Here is a 26,209-nt window from a genome sequence, read left to right as displayed (position 1 = left end):
CACTCTCAATGTGCTGAAGCCCAGCCTGGAGAGGGAGGAAACAGGATGTGATAAATAAGTGAAATGAACCTATACGTGCCAGCTCCTCCTCTCCGGCCCCACAAAATCCTTGCTCTATCATCGGGATAAGTAACGTGCCAGGCAGAAGTGATGTGGGAGCCTAAGACCCCGCAAAGCCCAGGTCACAGTCTCTGCGGGTGCAGGGAACGGGGGAGCGAAAACGCCTGGCCAGGGTCACGTGTAGCTCCTTCTGCAAGAGTCACAGTGGGGTCAGGCGGGAGCAGAGCGCCCTCAGGGGTTGGCTGTCTTGTAGTTGGTTAGACAGTGTTTGGCGGGGAAGCCCGGAGTCCTCCCCACCAGCAACACAGGTCATTGGACGTCATACCTGCCCGCGAGGACACATTACCGCACAGAATGGGAATAACACGTTGATGATTAATTCTTCTTCCCAACAGCTGGCTGCCCCAACTCCTTGATTAAAGAGCTCCATCACTTCAGGATTCTTGGAGAAGAGCAGGTGAGTCAGCCCCTCAAATGCTGCACCGGAGTGTCGGGAAAGATAGACACTAATGAGACAGTATGGGCTCTCTCCGGGGAGGCAGAGTGTGTCTCCTGACCCTTGGTGCCTGAAATGGGGAAGAGATTCATGCAGGAAACACGTGTGAGGGCACTCTTTTCCTCTTCTATCCATCAGAGTTGACAGGTTATTAATTGGTACATCTGCTATCTGCCAGAGCATTTCATCTCAGGACGCGGCAGTCAGCAGGTGCAACGTAGTGGCAGATATGCAAACAAATAAGTGCCCAAATGAATTATGCACAAGGGAGCAATTGTCACAGGCAGCCCTGACTTGATGTCTGGGGGTGGATGTGCAAGCTTTTTCACCAGAATTTCATACTTTGTGTGTGTCATCTATATTTCACGCAGCCGCTTTTGCCATGGATGTAAACTTGGGATTTATATACGAAGGATGGCCCATTTAAAGTAGATTATTTAAATGCTGTGTTGTGCTCAGTGAGACGTGTCAGATTTTAAGTACACGTGCTAAGTAAATAATTCAGGGTGCTAAGCATTATCTGTATGTATATGTATACGTATATACACACACACTTTTGACTGCTTAAACATAAACCTCTTAATCCTTATATGGAATTAAAGACTCCATATTATTAGGTTAAATCTTGATGTCCAGTTAGCCTTGAAATACTTATACCACATAGTTGTCCACGTGCTTTATACTCTCTTACTGATTTTTGCTCCCAAGGGTAATCTTTGCCCGCACCGACCAGAGAACATGCAAAACCCCTGTGGTGGCTCGGTTTTGTCAATGGGCTTTTGGTTTCTTTTTCTTTGGTATGTATATGTTGCAAAGTTGGACCGCTCATTTCCAATATGAGATTTCAAAAGGGGGGTTAATTAGGGGAAAATGAAAAGCTGGAATTATTTCCAACTCCTTGAATGAACAGGTTACGTTTTGCCTCATTCAAATTTTTATACTGTAAATTTCCAGAACAGCAGGCATGGATGTTTATTCAAATACAAGCAAAATCAATTATCCTCCTTTGCAGGTAAGAGTTGATCACGGACCCCAAACATACCGATTTATGAGAACACCTGAATCTCACAGCTATTTTCCTGTGAAAGCCTGAGAGGTTCCTTAAAGCAAGAATCACTGATTGTTACCCAGAGATTTCTGCTCGGATAATGGAGCCTTCTTTTCTAACCTGTACCAATATTTGCAAATTGTTTCCATATTTGTTTTAGATTCATTGGGTGATTAGTAGGGAAAGAAGCCAACTCTAATCATCTCCTTAGATTTGCATAACATTCAAGCCACCTTGCATTTTCCTAGAAATTTAATCAAGCCAAAATCAGAATCAATATTACTCTGATCAGCTGTGCTACGTGGCCACACAGTGCATCACAGCACTACTGATCTTTATTTCCTGGAAAACCACAGTGCCCGCCTTCCTTCTTTCCTTTCACTCAACAGACACCTACTGAACACCTGCTCACGTGCTAGACACCATTCTCGGTTACAGGGAGAGAGGAGGGAAAAAGAACCCCTTCTAGGCTCACGTTCCAGTTGGGGAATGCTATACTGCTATATATACACACATGTGCTCAGTATGTATTATGTTAGATGGTTATCATTGCCATGGGGAAAAATAAAACCGAAAAGAAGGATAGTGAATGCCGGGGAAAAGTGTGATTTGCCATAAGGTGGTCAGGAAAAGTCTCACGGAGGCAGGTGCTAGGTGCATGAGGACCTGAAAGGTGTGGGGGAAAGCATCTTGGTGACATCTGGGAAGAGATTTCCAGGTAGAGAGTAAAATGAGTGCAGGAATTCTGAAGTGACCATAGGTAATGCTTTTTTATGTAAACATATTATGAAATACAGGATGTGGTTGGAATAAAGTGGGAAGAAACCCGGGAGCGTGGAAACAGGAAGCCAGAGAAAGAAAGCATCTCTAGGAAGAGAACTGATTGTTGGTGCTACGTGCTGATCTGGCAGGACGAGGGTGGGAGTTGAGCACCGGAACTCGAAACTTGGAGGTCACTGGTGACCTTGACCAGTGGATGAGTGAGGGTGAAAATCTGCCTGGCTGGGGGTCACTGAAGAGGGGGGAAGAATGGGAGAGAGCAAATATAAATCCCTTTTTTTAGGAATTCAGCTATAAATGAAACTAAAGAAATGAGGTAGCTGGGGGTGGCAAGTGTGAGATCAAGAAAATTTTTTTCATAGGAAAAAAAATACACCACGTTTATGTGCTACTGGGACTGATTCTGCAGAGAAACAGGGAAATTTGAGGATGCAGAGGAGGAGAGAAGTTCAGGAGCAATGTCCTTGACTCGACAACTGACAGAGTGTAGGTGTGGCCCAAGTGGAGGGTGTGGGCAGCTCAGCGTGGTAGCAGTGGGGAAGGAAGGAGGTGGCAGATGAGAGGAGAGAGGGATGGCAGAAAGGTGGTAGGATCCATTACTACAGGGCCCAGTGGGTTCAAGGAATTTTTGGAGTTTGGTTTTTATAAGGGTTTGGCTGGAAGAGTAGATGTTGGCCAAAGAATGAGATACTTGGCATTGAGATTGTGGAGACGGTGCTGTGATCGGCAATGGTCCTGCAGAGGACCAGGAACATTGGTGGCTAAGCTAAGGTAGCAGACAAGGTGACTGGAGAAGTTGGGGTCATGGACTTAAATAACCAGCATGTTGGGAATATGGCCCCTGTGGACACTGACGTCCTCCAGAATGATCACCAGAGCAGACTTGGAGAGAGTTATGGTGAGTCAAGAATGGAAGCTTCTAGAAACAGATCAGGAAAGGGAAAGGAAGGGAGACTGAGGGAGGTGGGCATCAGAAGCTGACTACAAAGGAGAAATTGCACACAGCAGAGCCTGAGAGCTTGAAAATCAAAGCTGGAGGTTTTAGAAGGAGAAAGGAAAGCTGTTCTATTTGGGGTGTGTTGAAGATCAATGCTCGGTGATGTGAAGAGTGCAGTGGAGAAAACATTTGAGGGAGCTGAAGGGGAAGTCGTGTCCTGAAGCACAAGCCAATTTCAGAGAGGGGAATAACGTGAGAAAAACATGGAGAGAGTAAGTAGATCGAAGTAACAGGGCAATTACTGCTGACTGATCAGGGTCCCCCCAGCTCAGGGGCAGAAGTTGAGGCAGCTGAGGGCAGGGTAGGGAAAGAGATGTATAAAGCTGGGTGTGGGGTTGGGGAACAGGCCAGAGAACTGATAAAGGAGCCAGGGATCTTGGTGACTGATACAAACAGGACACATCAGTCAGGGACCTTTCTATCCTGATGACACAGAACAAAACCTAGGGCCCCAGGGTCTGGAAAGGAAGCTAAGCGTTCCAGCCCCACCTCTCCTCCGGTGGAGTGGGGCAGGGCAAGGCATCCCCCAGAGCTGGTGAAACTCTCAGGCTCTCTCTGGATGCTTGAGGTAAAATTGACATATTACTTGATGCAATGAAACTTTAATTTTGTGCGTTACAAGTGCCCTTGGACAAATCATTTTAGTCTCTCTCTAACTTAGCTTTTCCATTTGTAGAAAAGGAAGAATAATGCTCAGTCATCTTTTAGAAATTTTGTAGATAAACAAGGTTACAAAGTAAATTGCAAATATTGAGTACTACACTAAAATGTTTCTGATTTAAATGCCATTTACACTCCATCAATAGATTGAACTTGTAGCAACAAAGTAGACACCAAAATCAATGTAATGTTCACTTAAAAGTGAATTGATAAAACCCATACAGATACTGGTTAATTGCTGGATTCATTCCTGGGTGATGGAGATGCTTCCCAGCTGTCTAGTTTCTTTGAATGTGATGCCTTTCCATTTTCACTGAACTTTAATAGGCACTTGATTTTTGAGGACTGGATTAAAAGTAAATCATTAAACACTATAAATCATTACCTTCCTAAAATTAAAAATGCACTTAAAACTCCTTGGAATTTAAAATAATACATTTACTTTAGCTTCTTGGCCATGTCTCTGATTTGTGTTTACAATTCACATTCACAAAGCACATTTCATACCCTCATCCCCATCCCACCAGGTCCAAACTACTTGGAAAAGATATTATCACATTCTAAGTGAGCAAGGCTACTCCCAAGTTGTAAGTGAGCTCTGGAGAAAACAAGTATGATATGTGAAAGTCCCCAGGGCTTAGAGAGCCCGCAGGAGAACTGCACTTCAGAAGACCTCCACTTATACCAGCTTCCTCTGCTTTGGGTTTAATTACTAGAACTTTAAGAAAATAACTTTCATTCATTCAATGAACATTTTTTACTCTGTGCTACTGTTGGATAAAACAGTAAACAAGGAAGTCACAGGTAGACATCATGATAAATACTAAGATATAACCTACTCTTGATAAAGAGTCAGGGACCTCTGAAAAATGGAAGTTGAGAGAGCACCCTCCACTGAGTGAGCAGGATCACGGGAGTGAAGTGGAAGGGTGTCCAAGCAGAGGAAAGCACATGTTCAGCAGCCCCAAAGGAGGTAAAGACCTTGCTTTGTTAAAGCCACTAAATAAAAACAATGTGGCTGGGAAATAACGAGCAGGAGGGATGGTGATGAAAGATAAAAACCAACTAGACCATGTAGGCCATGGTCAAAAGTTTAGATTTTATTCTGAATTCAATGGGAACATCTTAAAAATTTAAGCAAGGGGCTGGCATTATCCAAACTGCATTTTAAGAATGTCAGTCTTGTTGCAATATGGACATTGTCTGGATTAAGATGATTGGCAAAGGAAATAGAAAGAAGAGAATATTCAGAGGCAGAATTAAAGTCTTGGTGGTTGACTGGCTGTGAGCCAGGGAAATGAAGGAGTCCTTCAGGTCTATGTTAAGAACTTGAGATGGTTAAGATGGTAGGAAGGTGAGAATGAAAGCATGGAATTGGGGACTCAAGTCTGAACTTGTTTGATATGCCTGAAGCATTGAGAAAAAGACAAGTTGGGATTTGGATGTGTGAGTTGGAGCTGAGAGGAGATGGAGGTCAGGAGTCAGAGACAGATAAATTTGTGGTCACTGGCATGTAGGTGATAATTTAAATCCAGGGCAGTTACCAAAAGATATTTTAAAAAGGACCCTAAAGAGCACCAGCATTTGGAAACTTGGTACACAAGTGGCAGCCAGAGGAGGAGACCAAGAAGGATCCTTAAGTACAGGAGAAGAAAATACAGAGATGTGCTATGTTGACAGAGCCAAGAAAAGAAGTGTCTCCCAGAGGAAGAAATGGATATTTATATTAATGCTAATGAGAAACTGAGTAAGATGAGATGAGTCAGTTGTCCTTTGCAAAGGGCAACACTGAGATCATGAGTGACCATAACAAGCAGATTTGGTGGCAAATTGGAGACAAGAGCCATATATTTACGGGATGAAGAGTCAATAGAAGGAGAGATCAATTTCGTCCAGAAGTTTTGTTATAAAAAGGAAAAAAAGAAACGCAGCAGCAGCAGAAGGGTTCTTTAAAGACTGAGGGGGCTGGAGCCTGATTTATGCTCACTGGAAGGACCCAGGAGAGATGGATGGCTTGGTGATTCAGGAGATAGATGAGCTAACAGAAGAAGGGAAGTACTTTACAAAGTGAGAAGGGTTTTGATCCAGCGCACAGGCAGAGGAACTGATCCTTAACAGGGAGAAAGCTACTTTCTTTGTTGTAAGGAGACTGAAAGGAACAGGTGAGTGCAGGTGCAGGTGTGTTTACAGTGGTAGTGGTGGGAAGGGGAAAGGTGGTGTCTGATGGCTCCATGACTGCAGACATACTTTTCACTGCTGCACCTTCTCCACATAAAGTGCTTGACATGTAGAAGATGCTTAGTAAATATTTGCCCAGTAAATAAGTACATCTTTCATGACTTCTATCTTCTTAGTGAAATATGAAGTAAGATGTCCAGGTGAAGAGAAGAAGTGTTAGGGAACTCAGGCTCAGCTGCTCACCACTTCAATGCTGATACTCAAGGGCCAGTGTTGGTAGAAAGGAAAGGTCGTTTAGTCAGAAGACCAGCAATCTGGGAAGAAGGTGGACTCGTATCCCCCAAACCAACTCTGAAGAGTCTGCTCAGCCATGACTGTTTTTGAAAGGAACGGGGGAAGAAATTTCAGTTAATGACTGAGGCAGAAGTTCAGGTTGTGTCATTTTCCATTGTGTGCAATCTGGCTGATGACTCATGGTCTTTCTTCAGATGTTGTCTCCTCTGCATCGTCTGCCTGCAACATGGCTAAGAGGGCTGCTGGGAGTAGAGAGACAGTCATTCTCAACTACTTAATTCTTCGTTCCTACTTCTTTTAATATAGGAAAGGAATTAATGAGTTAGGCAAGATGTTGTGTGCATTTAGTAGAGCTTAAGTCAGGAGGTAGGTTAAATGTTACCTAGTGAGCTCATTTTTATAATTAATGTCTGAGGAAAGCAGAGATGAACAAACAGAAAAGGGCAGAAGAGCTGCTTACAGATGACGGTGGGATGTGAGCAGTCTGGGAAGAAAGAAGAGCATGTAACACAATCATGAAGAGGAGAGCAGCTCCACAGCGCCCCTCGGGGAAGTACCATTTCTCTGAGGATGGGGATCTTAGATTTGGAGACTTAACAGCACTGCTCAAAACCATTTCTCAGGGACTGTAATCAAGGTAAAATAATTTGTGCCCACAGACAGCCTTGCCCTCTGTGGAGTGCCTCATCAGGAGACTGTGCTCAGCAGTCCTGTTTGCAGAGCTCCCAGAAGTCTCTGAAGTCGCGCTCTCGGTAGAAACTCCTGCAAAAGAGCTCGTCTGTGGGTATCTACTTCCATAGCCGTGGGCGCTGCACAGCCCGCAGCGTGGAGAAGGCACAGACGAGCCGATTGGTTTTGACATCCTTTCTGGAAGATTCCACAGCCACTAGAAGTTGAGATATATTTGGCATCATGTCTGAAACATCTGAAAAATAAAAAACCTTTTCAATTGCAATCCAGGATTCAGTCTGTTGCTCTAATTAAATTTCAGGTGTTGTTTGATCTGTTTTCCCCTTACATTTAATTTCAGCCGTCTTAATGATGGTTTTTGCTACACAATGAACAAGGTCCAGCCCTTTCTCTAGCCAGTTTACTTCAGCAGTCGATGACGGACGTCCAGGGATAAAAAGAACACTATTAACAGCAAAACTGAAAATCCAAATGGTGGCGTGACAGGCATCCCCACAGAGGCTGTTACCAGCTCCCGGGGGCTGGCTACCTGCCACTGAAGAGAAATAAGATCAAGGCTCCTGAAAATGTAAGGAGTGGTTTTTCCCTTCATTCGAATACATACAGAAAATAAGGCGTTCTCTACATAGCAAGGGGAAATGGATTCATCGTAAATCCATGTTCCTCTATAATGGTATTTTAGATTTTTTTAATCCAAAGAGGAGGTGCTATAATAAACTGTTTTTCATTAGTTTCTAAATGATGACCAAAAAAATAGTGAGCTGAATTTCGTTTTTTAATAAAGGGGGAAAAAAAGAAAGGAAAAAACGTGGAAGCAGCTTTGTGCAGGGAAAGGGTGGTCTTCTAGAACCACAGCCCTGGGTTCCGACAAGGGGTGTGGGGTTCCTGTCTGGGTGAACCTCGGTGAAGGCATGAACATCTTTGTGACTCTGTGGCCTCACCTGTCACTTCTCAGGGTAAATGGAGAGTGAACTGTGCAGGCCAAGCGTGGGCACGGTCCTTGACACAGAGCGGGGACTCAGGGAGCGGTGTCTCTGAGCAAGACTTCTCTCCTCCAGGGCCAGGTTAGGAGACGGAGCTTGGGAGGGAGCCGGCAGGTGCTGGTGGCTAAGACTTCACAGAAGCCAGAATTCAGCAGGGAAAAGCAAGGCAGCCTGAGTAGGGGCTGCTTTTGTAGCTGTACCTGAGTGCCCCCAAAAGGATTCTCTGGAAAATTCCACCGCAGAACAAAAACAGCTCCTTCCCTGCTCAGAGGACTTGAAAGGCTGGCATGCGGCCCCTGGCTTGCTGACAAGCTATGACTCATTTTGACAGAACGTTTGCCAGTTTTCCCAGATTTTCATTTTACCTAGTATCCCTGGGCTTCAAATTTCTTGCAGTTTTAAAATTTAGCTTCTTTCTTGCTGTCTTTTCTTATGAAAGCAAACGAATTAAACATCACAAGGAGCCCTCCTCCAGAAGACAGGCCTTTTGAGTGGTTTTCCAGGGTGTGGGGTATCTGGGCCCAGTTCCTCCCAGCCTGACCGCTCGGGTGGCCACCTGCACTGAGCAGGTGGCCGGCAAGAAAGGGGAAACTAACTGGCCCACAGGGGACTTGAACCTGTGACCCTTGCTTCGTTAGAGAACATTCTTCTACCCAGCCCACCTCTTCCAACCACCAGCAGACCACGGAAGTGCAGCCTCTGTTCGATTATATTCTCCCATGACTCATTATTTAGACTCTTAAAATGTGAGTTTACTGAAACTTCTGTGAATTTTATACTTTAAAATGAATATTTCCTGTTCTTAAGAGAATCCATGAGCATACACATAAAGACTGAATAATTTATTCCCAAATAAATAAAATATAAACCATACCAATGAGTCAAGATTTTGCCTAGATGGGTCATCTAATGGAGTATATTTTCCCTATAATCTGAAGCAGCAGAGGAGGAACTGCTTTTCCCCCTCAGGTGCAGAATAGTATGCTTGGTTAGTATTAATGTTAATTTTCCAAAACTTTTGCAAATAGCATCCTGCCAGCTCTAAATTACTTTAGTTGATTATCCACTTTATGAAAGTAAATCTGAAATTCGCAAACTGGTTTTATTAATAGCTTACACAGCATAAGCTGGCAAATAAGTATTCATGTATCTACACATAACACAAGCGCACGCATAGACACCCACTGTGGTTCCAATGCATAGGTGGTTTTTGGAGAATTCACTGCTATTTTGAGAATTCGCTGCTTTTTTGAGAATTCGCTGCTTTTGAGCTCACCTGAGAAGTGACTCCATACAGACCTAGTCCACATTACAAATTAATCATGTTCCTCCAAGTTAGTTCTACTTACAAATGCTTTTCAATAGTGATAAGTCAAAAAGCCCTTGGAAATAACATGGTGTCAAAGGATCGGCGATGCCTCCTTTTCACCAGTTGGGGTCCATTTATCACTTCACCACTATTGGATATACTTTACACTCATAATACAGATATTCTGTCCTACTTAGTGCCAACTGTCAAACTCTGCAATGAGTATAGAGTAAGTTTCTTTCAAAACACCCTCAATCTTGTGCTAGTAAGTGGTTGAAAGGAATCTGTGGATGTGTGGATCAAATCCTGAAGATGCTACAGATGGATCTCTGCTAATGACATATATGTAATTTCATGTCTAAATTGTTTCCTTAGGGTATTGAACTTTCTATGAATACTAGCACATTATTGGCTCTAGATCAGTGTTTTTCTTATAAATTTCATAATGTTAAAAAAAAGTAATGGATTCAGTAGGGGTGGGTTTTAGTTCAGATGTTGTGCGTACTTTGAGTCAGAAATTATCATATAAGCTAAAATATTTGTCTTCTTTTAAAAAAGGAATTGTATGCTTAAATGCTCCTGAAGTGTATCATAAATAAAATGAACCAAATATAGTTATTTCTTACAAATTCCTTAGTTAATGAATGGAAAGAGGAGCCCAGGGTGCATGTCCCATCAGAATTTGAGACTGTGACAAATGTAGTGAGCAAGAATTTCTACAGCGTTATTGGACTTTGTCCATAGGTTAACTTCTTCCTAGGTAAGATATTATCATAGAGGTAAAATTGCTTAACTAAATTAAATAGATACATGTTCCATCATCAAATCAGAAAATAGCCAATTACTTAAGAGCAATTTATTTAAAATAGAGAAGGAATTTATGTAGGTCAGATCATCCTATACCACTCTGTTACTAACTCCCATTGCCACTGATCATTTTATTAGAATTTTTAATTAAGAATGGAGCTAAATTGTATCATTCTATAACTATTTGTTGTGCAGCAACTCTGGACAAGATATTGTGCTAAATTCAGGAGATACAGATGCGTGAAGGGGAGCAGGCAGCGCTGAGAGTCTGTGGGAAGGTCTGAAGGGGCTGGAGCCCGCTGGGGCCCATGACTCACAAGGTGTAACCAGCCAAAGACCCCTGTCAGGACAAAGCCCCACCCTGAGGGGAAGTTTACTCAGGATAGAAAAGGGGAAAAGGGAAGAAGAGATAGTCCAGTTAAAAGTGGGGTCACAGAGTCGGAAGATCACAGAAAGTGAGCCCCCACGTTGTTTGACACTGTGTCCCAAACTGAAGAAGAAACTCTAGTGCCATTAAGAGCTGTTCTGAATCCTTCTTCTTTCTAAGATTTCAGAACTAACTTCATATAAAGAGGAGCAACAGAAAGGGACGAATAAAATCCCAACAGAGAAGAAACAAGGTTAATTCTCACACAGAGTGTTTAAGGGGATAGAGAGAGTGAAAAACAGAATAGCATCTTGAGAGACAGTGAGAGCATGTCAGCCGGTCATGCTCACCAATCAGGTGAGAACCGAAATACCTCTTCCGAAGGGAACTAGGTTTTTAAGAAATTATGCAAATAAGAATAAATAACAACAGATACTGCCTTAAGAGAAATAGAAAGTGAAAAGAAACTTCTGACAAATGAAAATAAAGTAAGATAAAGGATTCCAGAGAAGTTGACTGATCACAATATGAGCTGAAGCTACGAGCTATTATGGAACGTTGTAATTCTGTCATTCTCTGTGTTCCTGAGAACCAGTGTGGAAGAAAGGAGACACAGATGTAAAACAGCAAATATTAAGTAAAAGGCCTGTAGTTCTGAAGTACCTACCCTCTGAGCAAATTTCAAATATACAATATAGTATTGTTGACTGTATTTTTGATGCTTACTTTACATCTCCAGAATTTATCCATCATGCAAACCTGGAACTGTCTACCCATTTTGGAGAGGCTAAGACAGAAAGGTTAAACAGTCCAGTTGTACAGAGCTGAGCAGAAGGGTTCAAATGAGTATTTATTGCAACCATTTACAGTAATACGAGGGGATGCTTTGTGCCAAAGCCACAGAGGGGTGGGAGTGACTGAGGAAGGTCTTGCTTCTGCATCAAGGCTGACAACCCCCCCCCACTCAGCTTAAATCCAGCTTCCTGCCTACTGTGCGCTTGCAGCTAAGTGCTGGTGCAGAAAAGCAGGCAACCCTATTTCCTTGTAAGTGGATCATCGCCGACTCAGGTGGGCTGTCAGGGCTGCCCAGCACTAATCCCAACTCCCTCATCCCTCCCCTCTCCCTGTCTCGTTCATACAAAGCCTCCTTTGTCTGCTCCTGGGCCTCAGTACTCGGCCTTCCTTCCTCTTACCAAGGATGGCTGCGCTCGCTCCGGCCTAAGCCGAGCCCTCTTCTCTTCCCTTAGCTCCCGTTCCCCAACCTGCTCACCAGCATCATCAGTGTGCCCTCCTCTCCTCGCTCCTTCCCATTGGCTCACACACTGTTATTTTCCCGGTTTCAGAAAGTCCTCTACAGTCCCACAGCCCCTCCAGCTGCTATCCCATGTCTCTGCTGCCCTTGTCAGCCAAACTCCCAGAAACAAGCATCCGTGCTCACCTTGGAATCTGTCTCCCCCAGTTTCCTCTTGACTCCGTTTCCATGACTCTACTGAAATGGCTCCCGTCAAGACAGCAGTGGCGTCTGCATTTCTAACTCCAGCCGGTGTTCGGCCACTGGCTTATCTGCAGCCTTTGACACAATGTGTCATGACACACACATCCTCCTTGAGATATTTTGTTTCCTTGGCTTCCAGGACACCCACCTTCTTCTCATTTTCTACCTGCCTCACAGGCTGCTGCTTCTCAGTCTCCTTTCGTCCTGGCTCCTTCTCGTCCTCCCCACAAAGGTTAGATAATCTCACCCAGTGTCATGGCTACTGAGACAACACAGAGTCACACTGTCAAACCAGACTTGCAAGGATCATACCTATAACCTAGCATCAAGCTTTACTAATAACTCCAAGGATGCTGGTGATGATGAGGCACAGACTAACTACAGAGCAGCTCACCTCATTCCACGCGGCCACCCAGGTCCTTTCTCAGCACGGTGGGATGTCCTCTGTGCAAGATGCAGCATATGAGGTCTCTGGGAAGTTCATGGAATGATCACTAACCTGAAATCTCTCAGTTAAATAAACTGTCTCATCATTCATCACTTGATGAAACATCTTCATTTATCCCTTCATAATTGCATATCTTCTGACATTTTCAGAGAGCCTTTATCTCATAAATTCATTTATTCTAGTTTGTTTAATGTAAGCAAACAGACCAAGTGTTTCCTGCTAAATGCATTTCATAGATAAGAACTCTTTTCTAGTAAATGCTATTGTATAAATGTACCATTAGCATATTTACAAGAGAATTTGACCAACTCATCTTTCTTTTACTCCTGGGGTCAGAAATATGAGAAAACAAATGGAAGGCTGGATGCTAACCCTTTCCTTTCCAGCTCTCCATGCGCCTATGACTTCAAAACTGGTGTCTGCAACTCACATCTTTCTCCTAAGCTCCAAGGTCATTCAGTTAGCCACTCAGCATTTTGACTTAGCTGTGTGATAGGTCATCAAACTGAATATGAGCACAATAGAAATAATGATTCCTTTTCTCAACTCCCTACACACACACACACACACACACACACACCTGTCTTCTGCCAGGTCTTTCCCTCTCAGTACTAGTGTCTCCCACTCTCCTGCACTCCGTCTGTCCTCTGTCCTCTCAGGGATAAACATCACCTCATGCTTGACTCCTTTTCCTCTCACACCATGTACCAGTCTGCCTTTACAAATGGCCATTTCTTCTTCAAAATAGATCCAGAACTCAGCTGCTGATCCATCCCCACCTCCACTGTGACTTTCCTGGTTCGGGCCACCACCATCTCTCACGTGGATCGCTGATTTAGCCTCCGACCTGCCTCTCTGCTCCCTGCTCCCATCCGTGTCCCCAGGAGTCTGTTCTGAATATATCAGCCAGATGGCTGAAAGATTAGCCAGATTATGTCATCCACAGCTCAGACATCTCCGTGGCTACTGTGTCTCTCAGAATAACAGGCACTCTGCCTCAGATGCACTGGCCTCTTTTTGGCCCATCAAGCCAACCAAGCACATGGCGGCCTCTGGACCTTTGTAATTCTCTGTCTTCAGCCTGGAAAGCTCGTTCCCCGAGGCCCCACATGGCTTGCTTTTCTGATCTCCTTCAGATGTTGGTTTAAATATACCTTCTTTATAAGACATTCCCTATTCCCTAATCACCTCTTTGAAATTGTAATTCCCATCTTCGCCGGAATCTGTCTCTGTCTCTTCTCAGCTTTTTATTTCCTTCCACTTATCGCCATCTGAAATGTGATACAGTTTAACCTGGTTTCTACTGTTACTGTCTTGAGGATGAGAGCAGAGATGTCTGTTTTGTTCTTGGCTGTGTCCCAGGACCCACAGGAGTGCCTGGCACACAGTAGGCTCTCAGTAAATGTTGCCTAGATTAATTCATAGTGGTGCACATCCATTTGACTTGATCTGAGTTTAGAGGAGCATATGATCAAGTAATGCAAGGAGAGCAGTAACTATAGGCTGCAGGAAGGAAAACCTGGACAAGTGTGCTGCGGAGCTGGAGTTTTAACCTACAGGCTGGGGAAGCCGTGAAAGGGAATGAGCCAGGCGATGGCACAGAGGAATGAAGTCAGGGATAAAAGGAATCGTGCTTGGAGAACAATGATGAAAGGAAAATTTTGTTCTTTAACATTAGTCTTTCTAGTCAAGCTGAACATGCTCACTGATACTGTGCGGGCTGCTGACAATGACCGGGGCTGGAATATTGGGACTCCTGAACGGAGGCATGAAAGTACACTATTTGATGGGATTGAAAATGATGCACTGCAAGTGTCCATAACCTAAAAAATAGCTACGTTCCCTGAAGTGGGTATGAAGTAAGTCTATCAAATGCAGTTGGTAGAAGTAGTGCTAAAAGCCAAACTTGGAAAAGTCTATTTTTTAACACGAGAAATTAACACAACATTGTAAACCAACTATACTTCAGTCTGAAGAAGGAGAAGGAGAAGAGTCGGAGTCTAGCTTCTGAGGACAAATCTCTAGAAATACAAGGAACAAACGCCCCGCTTCTCTGCTTTGCCGGCTGGGACTGGGAGGCGTTCTCCTCTAGGTTGGACCATAGCTTATCCGCTCCCTGCCCTCCGCAGTTTTTACTGATACAGATTAACCAGAAAACCCCAGAACCACCGCTCTGGGGAAACAGCACACCATAGTGTATATTACACCACTTTTACAAACTCGCTTTCTTCTTGCAGTACAACCGGTACCAGCAGTACGGCGCCGAGGAGTGCGTGCTGCAGATGGGGGGTGTCCTGTGCCCCAGCCCGGGCTGTGGGGCCGGGCTGCTCCCCGAGCCGGGCCAGAGGAGAGTCACTTGTGAAGGGGCCAACGGCCTGGGCTGCGGGGTGAGTACCAGCCGCACCCCTGTGTGTCGACTGTGCTAGATTTTTTCGTTCTTAGCGGAATGTATACTGGATGGAGAAATACGATTTTCTGGTTTAATTGCTATCGGAGTGTTTAAGGCGCGAATCACGAGGTCAGCCTTTTAAACTTCCTCCAACCCCCAGCTAAGTCAGAGCACAAAGGTATGATTTCTTCCGAGCTGGTTTTCAGTAGACGGGAAGGAACGAGGAAGAGAAGGCCTCATGTTAGCGTGATGTCTGGGCCACGCTGTTTGCCTGTGTGTTTCAGGACGTAAAATGAAGATTAATATGGTAAACTTGAAATGTTGTTGTGTCGTAAAAATTATTTTAAATCGAGATGAGCAAAACTAATGGGGCCTCTTCAGGAAGTGGAATAAGAAATGTGGAAAATGTTTGTTCTAAGAGGTCAACCAGTGTGACCTCCACGGCTTCTTGAATGGCTCTGTGGCTGCAAACCGACAGCCAAGGGCAGAGAAAGCATAACTCAAACGCAAAAAGGCTGACTGAAATATAGGTTAAAATGACAAATGGGTAATAAGCCTGATATTACATTTCATGCAGGCCAGAAAAGGAAGGAGTGTGTATGCTTATAAAACGCTATTGAATTTTTATGGGAAAGCATTTCTTTTAAAATTGCCACTTCATGAGCAGCTCTGGGAAAGGAGGGGTATGGATGGCACACGCATTTCACCCAGCCCTCATTTTTGGCTGCGCCCTTGTCGGTTACCTATGCATAAACTGGCATCTGTCGCTCTTGGTAAAGCTCCCTCTGGGTCACGCGGTGCTGCTGACCAAGCCGTGGGCTGAGCGATAAAGTAGAGGAAGCGGAAAGCGAGAAATGATGAGATACCACAGTGCCTACGCGGAAGGAAATACTTCTGGGGGAATGTTGTGGTTGCGTTAGAATGAAAACTCCAGTCGTGTTTGGGAGCCTTAGGAATAATGTAAGTCAAACTCCCCTTTCCAGCCTCAGTCTTCGTCCTTTACTGTATAATCTGCAGGGATTGCGTGTGGCCAAAGCCAGCTGCCAGATTCTGGGATCAGAATTCCTAGCAAACGTTTTCTCTTAAAATGACTTATGGTGGTTTTTAACTAATGGTTAAACTATATACTTCTGTCCATGAATTGCTCCCATCATTCCATTCTGTTCAGCTGAGGGGGGGTCTCCTTGGCCCGTCTTCTGCTAGTTGCTGTTCGCCTTGCTCTAAGAATTTGGAGGGTTGATGTAATTTTAAGTCTTGAACATCTTTTTCTTCCCTTGTTTTACACAGTGTGACATTATAAGTAACACACATATTTAAACTCCAAATCATGGGAAATTACTTCAGAAGTGAATTGAATTGCTTAACTGTCTTTGGGTAAAAACAGTTTGGAGGCAAACCTTACCTAAAGAAGGATGGCTATCTTCAGAATAGCTCTTTGTCTTTGGAAATTCTAGGTAGTGAGTTTTATCTTATTTTCATTTGTTCCGTTTTGTTATTTGGGGAAGTGTGCTTATGGGTTTATCTATTACTTATCTCTTCCTTCGTAAAAATAACCCCAAATTTTAGCCATTGGATTAATAAAAATTTGTTGCCTTGCGGTTTCTGAGGCTCAGGAATTCCTGTGTTGCTTAGCTGGGTGGTTCTGGCTCAGGGTCTCTCATGAGATTGCAGTCATGCTTGGTTGCAGTCAACTGAAGGCTCGAATGGGGCTGGAAGACCCACTTCCAACATGGCTGATCAACATGACTGTTGGCCAAAAACGCCTTGGCTCCTCGCTGGCTGTTGACAGAAGGTCACAATCCCTCACCACATGGCCCTCTTCTTAGGCTATTTGTCCCCAGAATGGCAGCTAACTCACCCAGAGCAAGTGATAGGAGAGAGAGAGCAGAGAGGAAGCCATGGTGACCTGCTCTCCAACATTTTGTGCCATCACTTCTGCTCTGTGCCACTTATTAGCACTGAGGGGTTGGATCCAGCCCACCTGCAAAGGGAAGGAAATCAGGTTCCATCTTAAAGGAAAGTGTACCTGGGAATTCATGGACGTATTCTGAACCACTATAGTTTGTAATCTGAAGAAGCTGAGAAAAGAATGGAGTGAAATTCTTCTCTATAGTCTGTGCCTAAGTTCATACTTTCCTTTACTTCCTACCTGTTTTGCCTCAACCCCCATTGAAAATGCTCTTTCTCTGGCTTACATCAATTCCCATTGCTTTAGCTTCTCAAATGAGATACACTGACCTCATCACTGCTCTTTGTCTTCAAATCCTCAACTTTCAGGAAAGGTATTAATCCAACATGTTAAGGATGTTACATGCCTTTGGAATTCTGTAGTGGTTACAAAGAAGGCTGAGTTCTATGACATAAGTCCGAATCCTGGCTCCATCAACTACTAGTGCTCTTAATCTTTCTGTGCCTCAGTCTCCTCACCTCTAACATAGGGTATAGTATAAATTACTCTGCATAAGACTAGTATGAATATTAAATGAGCTATTTGGTGTGAAAAGCTTAAAACAATGCCTGGCATAAAGTGCATATTTATTTAATGTTTAATTAAAAGCTTAATCAATGTTTATCAAAAGCTCACCTAAAAGACCCAATATTCAATGAAAATTACTTACAAGACATTTATTTGATCTTCTCTTCCAAATATTCTAGAATATACCCCTGAATCAAGCCAGACCTAGCACAGGGAGTTAGGTCCCTAGGCCTCACTATCTTAGCCCTTCAAATACTTGCTCTTCCTACACTGTAATTTAGGGTGATGTCATTTGTTCATATTGTGGTCACTGCATGGGGAACTTGATGTGTGTGGTTGGGGACATCTCATTGGGCTCTTCTGTGAGGAACCATGGTGCCTATTGCAGGTCTGATATCCTTGTCCTGAGGAAAGTTATCCTTGAGGACATCGTGAATTGTGCAGCTCCTGAGGGTTTCCTCTGAAAGCTGACTCCTAGCAAACCTACAGCCACATCTGTGGGCCATCTATCACAAAGAAATGGGCATAGAATGGATTCTGAAGCTTTTTTCCTGACTTCACGTTCTTGCTTCTTTCTCTTCCCCTTTCCCTGGTAGATGCTGTTTTGCTGTGATTTGTACACCTTATAAGCTGCCAGTCTTTTCTGGCGTTAAGGGTGGTGATGGAAAGCTGCTATGTGGAAGAAATCGTGGGCAGTTTATGTTGTTTCAGAGGCGGAACAGGGCCCAGGAAGTAGGAGTTAGAGGAAGATGAATCTCTGCTCAGCCTCTGCTCCAGCACCATGGACAGCAGCCGCAAAACGGGCTGCCTGGGGAGCAGCGAGCCCCTCACCCTATTCAGGGTTCAAGGAGAGCCGTTGACCGCAAAGCTATGGAAGAATCTTAGAGTCTTGAACATGGTTCTCAGGTTGTAGTTCACAGGTTTATCGTAAGATATCTGCACAGCCACCTGTGGTTAATTTTTCCTTGACTATCACCTCTTGTTATGTGGGTATCCAAGAAATGCTTGATGTTACAAAAGGATCTCACGTGTAAGAAAGATCAAGAACCAAATTCCCTGTCATTCACAGAATTTAAAAACTCAGCCTTCCAGGAACATTGTGACGTGCCCGTGGACATGCATTGTTAGACCTGAGACACACCTGTGTGCTGAGCTCCAGACCAGGTGGTTCTCAGCTTCTCATCAGTCAGCCCACCACTGCATGCCCGGATGGTCCCCCAAACAGCCACGATTATTCATGTACACAGTTTCCCTCTGAAGACACAAACTTCAGCATTTTGATGGTCTTTGGCTTTTTTAAAATAGGTGCTGAGGTCAGAATTTATGACTCTTTTATTCAAACATACAGTCATGGTCACTGGAAAATCACATTAGCTGACCCTTTGCTCTCCTGTACCCTAGACTTAACTATTACCCAGAGAGCGATGTCCATTAGCTAATAAAGGAAGATAAAGATTTCCATTTAAATGATAATGCCAGTCCATCCAGGAAAGTCCTGATAGATGCGTGATGGTCGCAGGAAAATTTTTACCATTATAAAGAATTATTTGAGCTTAAGTACCACTTCCCAGGATTCAAGTTCAAGTGTCTCACTTCTTTCTTGCCTTGATGTTCCTGTCCTCACTCTCAATATTCTTGTTCTCGGTAAATTCATGCATGTGGAGTTCAACATTTATTGAATAAGTGAACAAATGAAATGGATCTTAACAATGAAGAAGTAAGCTGAGCACACTGTCACTTTTATTTTCAAATATTAATCATCACTGACCCCAGTATTAGAATTGCTTACCTTGCCTCAGCAAAATTTCTTCAAAAAATATAAAATATGCAGTGTTTTACTTATACACGTAATACATAATTTAAAACACCAAAATATATGAAGTTCAGAGATCCACAGAAAGTCACTTAGGAAGCTAATTGAAGGCTGCCCTTCAAATGAAGACTCCCTCCCTTGGAGCACCAAGATGCTAGCTTTGACACAGTGCAGAATATCTGCACTTGGATAAACAGAATTCAACGAAGAATATGTTTGAGGTTCAGAAGCGTGACCTCTCTCTCTGCTAACCCTTGATCATATTTTTACCACTGCTCATAAAAATATTAATTGATTTCCCGAGGAATTCATGTTACGCATCATTCTTTCTCTGGCCTTATTGCTATTCATCAGAACTATCTCGCTAACTTTTATAGTGCCGATGTGAAACGTTGACACGTTTACTACTGGAAAACAGCAGCAAAATATGGAATACATTATACCCCCTGCCCTGGGAATACAGAAAGCCATGGCAATCAAACCTTGTGAGTTTTCTATAAATAAAACATCTTTATCTTATTTGGTGTTGTTTGGGGATGTTCTATGTCTGAGAGAGAATTTCTTAAAATAATAGTAGGAGTTGAATGAAGAGTTTTCTGTTATAAATTAGAAATTCAAGGACAAGATTTAACAACCGAAAAATAATTTTTAAGCATTTAAATGGAAGCCAGAGATTTTTTTTTTTAAATCGTTCAACTGACCACTAGTTAGGGAAATAAGATAGAATCTCTTAAGGCATCTATAATCACTCCCTCCTTTAATGAGTCGTGTGTGTTGCTCTGGGGTAGATTTATTGAAGAGCTAATGAAATGTTCGCCTTGGACTCCTCACTGGTACAGACCCCCTTCCAAGCCCTCTTAACCAAGCTTGCATTCTTGCATTGTTTTCCTTGAAGAGGGTCTCAAATATTGTAGAACCTAAAGTGACAACGGCTCCACCAAGCCCGGACCTAAACCCACACAGGGACAGGGTGCAACCTGCTCCACGCAAAGAAATTTTTGTTGAAACTGCTTATAACAATAGCATTAATGTATTGTTGAAGATTTTAATTAAATGAGAGTGTGAGCCTCATTTTCAGCCCTTATATAGGAAAGGAGTCGATGTGAGCAAATGAAGATACCCTTTCACTCAAAGAGTTAACTCATGACTGAGCTAAAACTTAAATTAATAAATAGATGGGGAGCCCTTTTTTAATATGTGGGGCTCAGAAATAGAAAGCAAGTAGATGTTTAGCAAGTCAGTGTTTAATAATAAAAGGGAAAAAAGATGCCTCCTTTTCCCATTCTTTAAGGCTATTTTAATTTTATAAAAATATATAATTTAATGAAATGATGTGAAGTATTTTGAAAACTATGTGGAGTTCCCACTTTTTCCAAGAAGAATAGAGATTAAAAATCTAGACTCTAAGTCTGTGTAGTTTACATCATAACGCTTTCAAGAAGACACCGAAAAGGACGGGTATTTTTCATGAGGCCCAGACGTGGTTGTGTCAGCGCTAAGCTCCGGGCTGTAACCCCACCCCGCTTGCTCGATCGCCTGGCCTTTCTCTCACGTACAGCCTGGAATCTTATCTCGCTGACACACTATTTTTTTAATACACAAAATGTTCTTTATCAAAAAATGTTTTAAAAAGAAATGTAATGAAATGTCAGAAATATGCATTCCATGTTTGTTTGACAAGTGTCCAAAAATCTAATTTAAACTCTGAGATTGGCTCATTTGCAGGGTGGAAATAAGTCTTCTAGACTTTCTGCCTGTGAGACGGCTTGAAGTGCAAAGATGGAAAGTATTTATTTTAATTAAAGAAACCGTTCAGAAATGCACAAACACGTTCTGCGTGCCACTCCTCTGGAAAACATTTATCAGTTAACAAATGTTCCTAGAAAATACTCGGCAGTCTGAAATAGAAATACATATTTTCTAATCCAACACAGACCATTGACCTTCCCACGGGCCTCCAGCTATTCTTTTGTTAAAATAAGGGAAGTGTGAAATAATTATACTCTTCCAAAATGATAAGCTCCATCTCTTTGAATAATGTGTGAGGAAATCAGTTTGGTGACAAATTGAAGGGAGAAGACTTCTTTAGCTCTACCAGCTACAAGAGAGCTTGGAACATTCCAGAAAACAGGCTTCGACTGAAGATAACATGCCTTCAGTGCATTCACGTTGATTCTGCCCCCTCCTCAGCCTCGGACTGTGTGTCCAGTATGGTAGCCACCAGCCACAAGTGGCTATATAAATTAAAATTGAGTAAAATTTAAAATTAGTTTCCTCAGTCACCATAGCTGCATTTTAAGTGCTCGGTGACCACACGTGGCTTCCAGCTACTGGACTAGACAGTCAGACAGAGCATATTTTCCTTCATATCATAGAAAGTTCTATTGCACAGACAGAATATAAGACATCGCACAAGGAGCAGCGTGCAACTCAGAGTTTCCTGGGTCTCAACCATCAGCACATGGACCTCCTCAGTTCTAGTTAAGAAGAAGAATCTTTCCAGAAATTAAAGCAATTTCCTAAGTAAAATAAAAATAATAATAATAACAACAGCAAAGATAATAATGGAGATCACTCCTTTCCAAAGTGATGTTCGTGTAGCCCAAATTCCAAGGGATTTTACGTACAAGGAGGAGGACTGGAGTGGAGCAGAGAGACTTGGAAACAAACGTTAAACTCGGTTAGACAGGGCTTTCTTGTGTAGGACTTGAAGCTTTCAATATGCAAACGTGCATCTGCTTGAATAAGCAGAATACCACAAGCAGCCTTTCTTAAATTCTTTAGAGCAAGAGCTGCCTTTTATCTGGTATGTGTTACAAGGCAGGTGTTTCATGGAACGACTTGGGAGTCATATCATTTGCTTTATCTGAACAGCAAGGGGACCACAGTATGCTTGTAGAGGAGCTGGTGGAACTGCAGGGTCGGAGCGTTAGACTTACAACAATTACAATTCTCTCCTGTTTGCAGAGAAATACTGAAGTGTGATTTTTTTCATTGTGTGCCATATTTGTCTTAGAGGTATTTTTGAAATACGTATTTTTATAGTATAATCTTTCTTGTTCTTGAGCTGCTACTGATACATAGGTTTAGGGATTTCAGGTCCGTAGAGAAGGTAGGATGGTATTTTCTGACTGTGTGTGGTTAGTAAAGTATTTTCAAGTGGCTCCTATTAAATGAACAAGAGGTTTTTCAACTTCATAGAATAAAGGATATTACGGTAAATAAAACATGGTCACACAGTGGGTCTCAGTATAAGTCAGTCCCATAAAACGTCAAGTGCACAGGACAGTGTGGACGTGACAGAGGAGTCACGGCTTGTGCTTTTTGTTCTTGTTTTCTGCGCCGTTGGGGGTTGCTGCAGTGACGTGGATGAGAGCTGTCACGGTGATGTCTGCCTGGGCCACGCCCGGCTGTCACTGCCCTGGTGGGGCCACTCTCACAAGGTGGCCCGGTGGGGTGCCCACCTGGCATCCTGAATGGCAGTCCTACCTTCCCTGTCCTTCCCGAGGGCCACTGGAGTTCCAGGGGGTGGAGGCCACGTTCCATCTCGTTACACTAGTGACTCTTACCCCCCACGACGTCCAGGCCCTCTACCCTCACGTGTTAGGGGCCTCACAGACACATCTCACGTTCTACTTCTTCTGACTTCCTCCGCTCTCTTTCCTCTGTAGGGAATCCCCTGGACGCCAGCCCCCTGAAGGAGCTAGTTCCTCCTCCATATTTATCTGGGTAACGGCCCCCACCATTCCTCCTTGCACTGGATTTTCTTGATTTCCCACCCGCTACCTTTAGAAAAGAGCCTCACGGATCTGACGTTGTTCATCTTGGCTCATTGGTCACCCTCTCTGTCCTCATCTGGCCGTCCATGGTGCTATGCACATGCTGGATCCTGAGGTATGATGGTCAAGGCAGTTCCTTTGCTTGCTCACACTCTCCTTTGCAAATATACATATAACATAAAGTTTACCACTTATAAGCATCTTTAAGTGTGCAGTTCAGCAGCATTAAGTGTATTCATAATGTTGAGTAACCGTCACCATTCTCTATGTCCAAAAGTTTTCATCACCCCAAACAGAAACTCTGTTCCCATTAGGCATCCCTCCCAGGCCCTGGTAACCTCTAACCTGCTCTCTGTCTCTCTGAAATTGCCTCTTCTAGATAGTCCATGTAAGTGGGATAATGGACTATTTGTCCTTTGGTGCCTGGCTTCACATAATTTTTGTCACTCAGCGTAATGTCAGAATTTCATTCCTTTGCATGGCTGAATTATATTCCATTGTAGGTAGGTACCACACTTTGTTTCTGCCATTTCCTTTTAAAGTTTATTCAGCTGGAGGAGTCCTTTCTCTTCCCGAATCAAAAGTCAGGCGGGCTCTCTGACTTTTAGTCACTTGGAAGCAATAAAAAGTCTGCAAGCCACTTTATGTTGTGCAATCATACTCTCAATTCATTAAAAATACCTTGTCTCAAAAAATCAAGTTGATGTAGCATTAAACCTTCTCCCCTTGCCCCTGAGACCAGCCCTCTGCGTCATGCCTACATGCACATGGTGTAGAAGCCCAGACAGGTGGCTGGGGCTCACCCGGTTGCTCTCAGGGTTCATCCGGTCCTACCTGTACCCCTGACTCTTGGTCATCTCAGATTAAAGTTGACAGTAAACAGTGATAACTGATTATTCACTTTATTCCCCTGAGAAGTGCCCACTTCATCAATCTCCAAATCCAAGTTTTTTATTTCCAGTGCTTAAAATTGGTTTGCCTGGAATAATAATAGCCCTTTGTTAGTGCCTGTGATGTTTCAGCCTCATCACAGGATCATCCCTGCAGACCAAAGCTCCCTGTCCTAATTTGGGCAGCAAAATCCTAACCCCTGTTCCTGTAGGTAAAACAGTCACTTGATCCTGCCAGAAATATAGTTCATGGACGTCACCACAAAGGTTTGTGAAGATCTGTATGGAGGATACTTCTGTAGCACTGTTTTATGGCACTGTTTTGTAATAGATAAGAATTTGGAGACAATCAAATTTTCACTAATACCATGGTGGTTAAATCTATCTTTGGCATGTCTATACAATAAAATACAATATCCTGTTTAAAAGAATAAGGTCAATCTATGTGCTGATGTGAAACAATTTTTAATATATAGAATTAAGTGAAAAGAGCAAGAAAAAGAAGATCAATGCTCATAAATACATAAAATATTTCCTGGAAAGAATTAAAGAAACCAACAGTGGTTGCCTTTGGATGGAGAAAGTGGGGATAAACCAGGAGGAAGCTTTCACTTCTCAGTTTGTAACTTTCTGAAACATCTGAGGTTTCTGAACATGTAGATATATTACTTTTACTTTGTATAACATAAGGGATTATCTTAGTTTATGAGTTTTCTTAATGAATTAGACTTCTTATGTTTAAAAAAAAAAGCTAGTAATGTTACTTGTTAAAGATAAAAGCATAGTGAGCAATAATTAAATTAAGTAGAATTTTACACCATTTCAAACATACTGTTTCTTTGGGGTTGGACTAGAGAGAAAGAAATATGTCCTCCCCTGGCAGAGACCAAGGGCATGAAAACCAAATCATAAAGCCTAGCTGGTGTTCAAGGAGTGACTGGTGTGGGCGGTCCACCTCGGCATTCTTTCAAACATTTAATTGGCATAGAGCACACTCTCCTGTCATACTGATTTAGTTGAATGGCTTGTTTAAGTAAAATGTGAGTAGCCAATGTTCACAGCAGCACTGTTTACAATAGCCAAGACATTGAAGCAACCTAAATGTCTGCCAGCAGTTGATTGGATAAAAAAGATGTGGTACAATATATGTACAATGGAATACTACTCAGCCATAAAAAATGAAATAAGACCACTTGCAGCAATATGGATGGCCCTCAATGACATAAGTCAGGTTATCAAACTGACACAAGTCAGACAAATGTCATACAGTATCACTTATATGTAGAATCTAAAAACTAATACAAATGAACTTATTTATAAAACAAAAGCAGACTCATAGACATAGAAAACAAACTTATGGTTATCAAATGAGAAAGAGGGAAGGAATAAATTAGGAGCTTGGGATTCAGATACAAAATATTATTTATAAAATAGATACACAACAATGTCATAATGTATAGCATGGGTAACTATATTCAATATCTAGTAATAAACTATAATGAAAAAGAATATATGTATATGTGTAACTGAGTCACTGTGCTAAACACCAGAAACTAACACAACATTATAAATCAACTATACTTCAATAATAAAAAAGAAAGAAAAAGAAAAATGAGAGTAAACTCTGGTAGGAAATTTAATTTATGATCTCAAAATTGGTTTTATGAAACATGTCACCAAAAACATTGAACAGCTGAATGCAAATAGGCAAATTTCCATTTCTGTGTAGTTTTTAAATAGTTTTTAAATAGTTTAAGTAGTTTCAAAAGTACAGGAAAATATTTCTGATGGTATTTTGCACATATCTGTATTCTAGGAATTTTATTCCTATAGTGTATTTTATTGTTACTTTTTATTTATCTTCTTATTTTTGTTTATACCTGTTTTCAGTAAAATATAGACAGAGTTCAATGTGGCCCAAACAAACAAACAAACAAACAGACACACTCAGCACTTGAGTAACATGCATTTCTCATTGTTGGTCAAACATTCCATTGTAAATTGATAAATTACTAGGACTGTTCTCCACAAACTCCTGGGAGGGAATGAGGCTTTTCCTGGGTAAAGACAAGTCGCCCCTATTGTCGGTGATCTCCAAGGGTCTATTACTGACCCAGAAACCAGGTGCTCCCTGGATCCCAAGAAATGCAGTCAGCCTTCCTCCCTGCCCGTTTCGCATTTTAGTGGCCCAAGGATTCTTCCAGGTGAGGTCCTCCATCTCTTCTGCCTCTTCAGCAAAGAATGAATGAA

General features: G+C 42.6%; 1 protein-coding gene across 4 annotated transcripts in view; it reads left to right on the top strand.

Moving 5' to 3' along the window:
* The window catches only part of PRKN (parkin RBR E3 ubiquitin protein ligase), a 1,151,747-nt gene that overhangs the window by 961,219 nt on the left and 164,319 nt on the right, over positions 1-26,209 (top strand). For all 4 annotated transcript variants that reach the window (XM_072966149.1, XM_072966148.1, XM_072966150.1 and 1 more), the window contains 2 exons: positions 456-517; positions 14,850-14,999. In XM_072966149.1, coding sequence (XP_072822250.1) covers positions 456-517; positions 14,850-14,999 — 212 coding nt within the window. The remainder of the gene's footprint in view (positions 1-455; positions 518-14,849; positions 15,000-26,209) is intronic.

The sequence above is a fragment of the Vicugna pacos genome, chromosome 8, assembly GCF_048564905.1.
Source record: "Vicugna pacos chromosome 8, VicPac4, whole genome shotgun sequence".
Taxonomy (NCBI): Eukaryota; Metazoa; Chordata; class Mammalia; order Artiodactyla; family Camelidae; genus Vicugna; species Vicugna pacos.
Note: the sequence above shows the minus strand (reverse complement) of the source record. Positions and strands in the feature narration are given on the sequence as shown.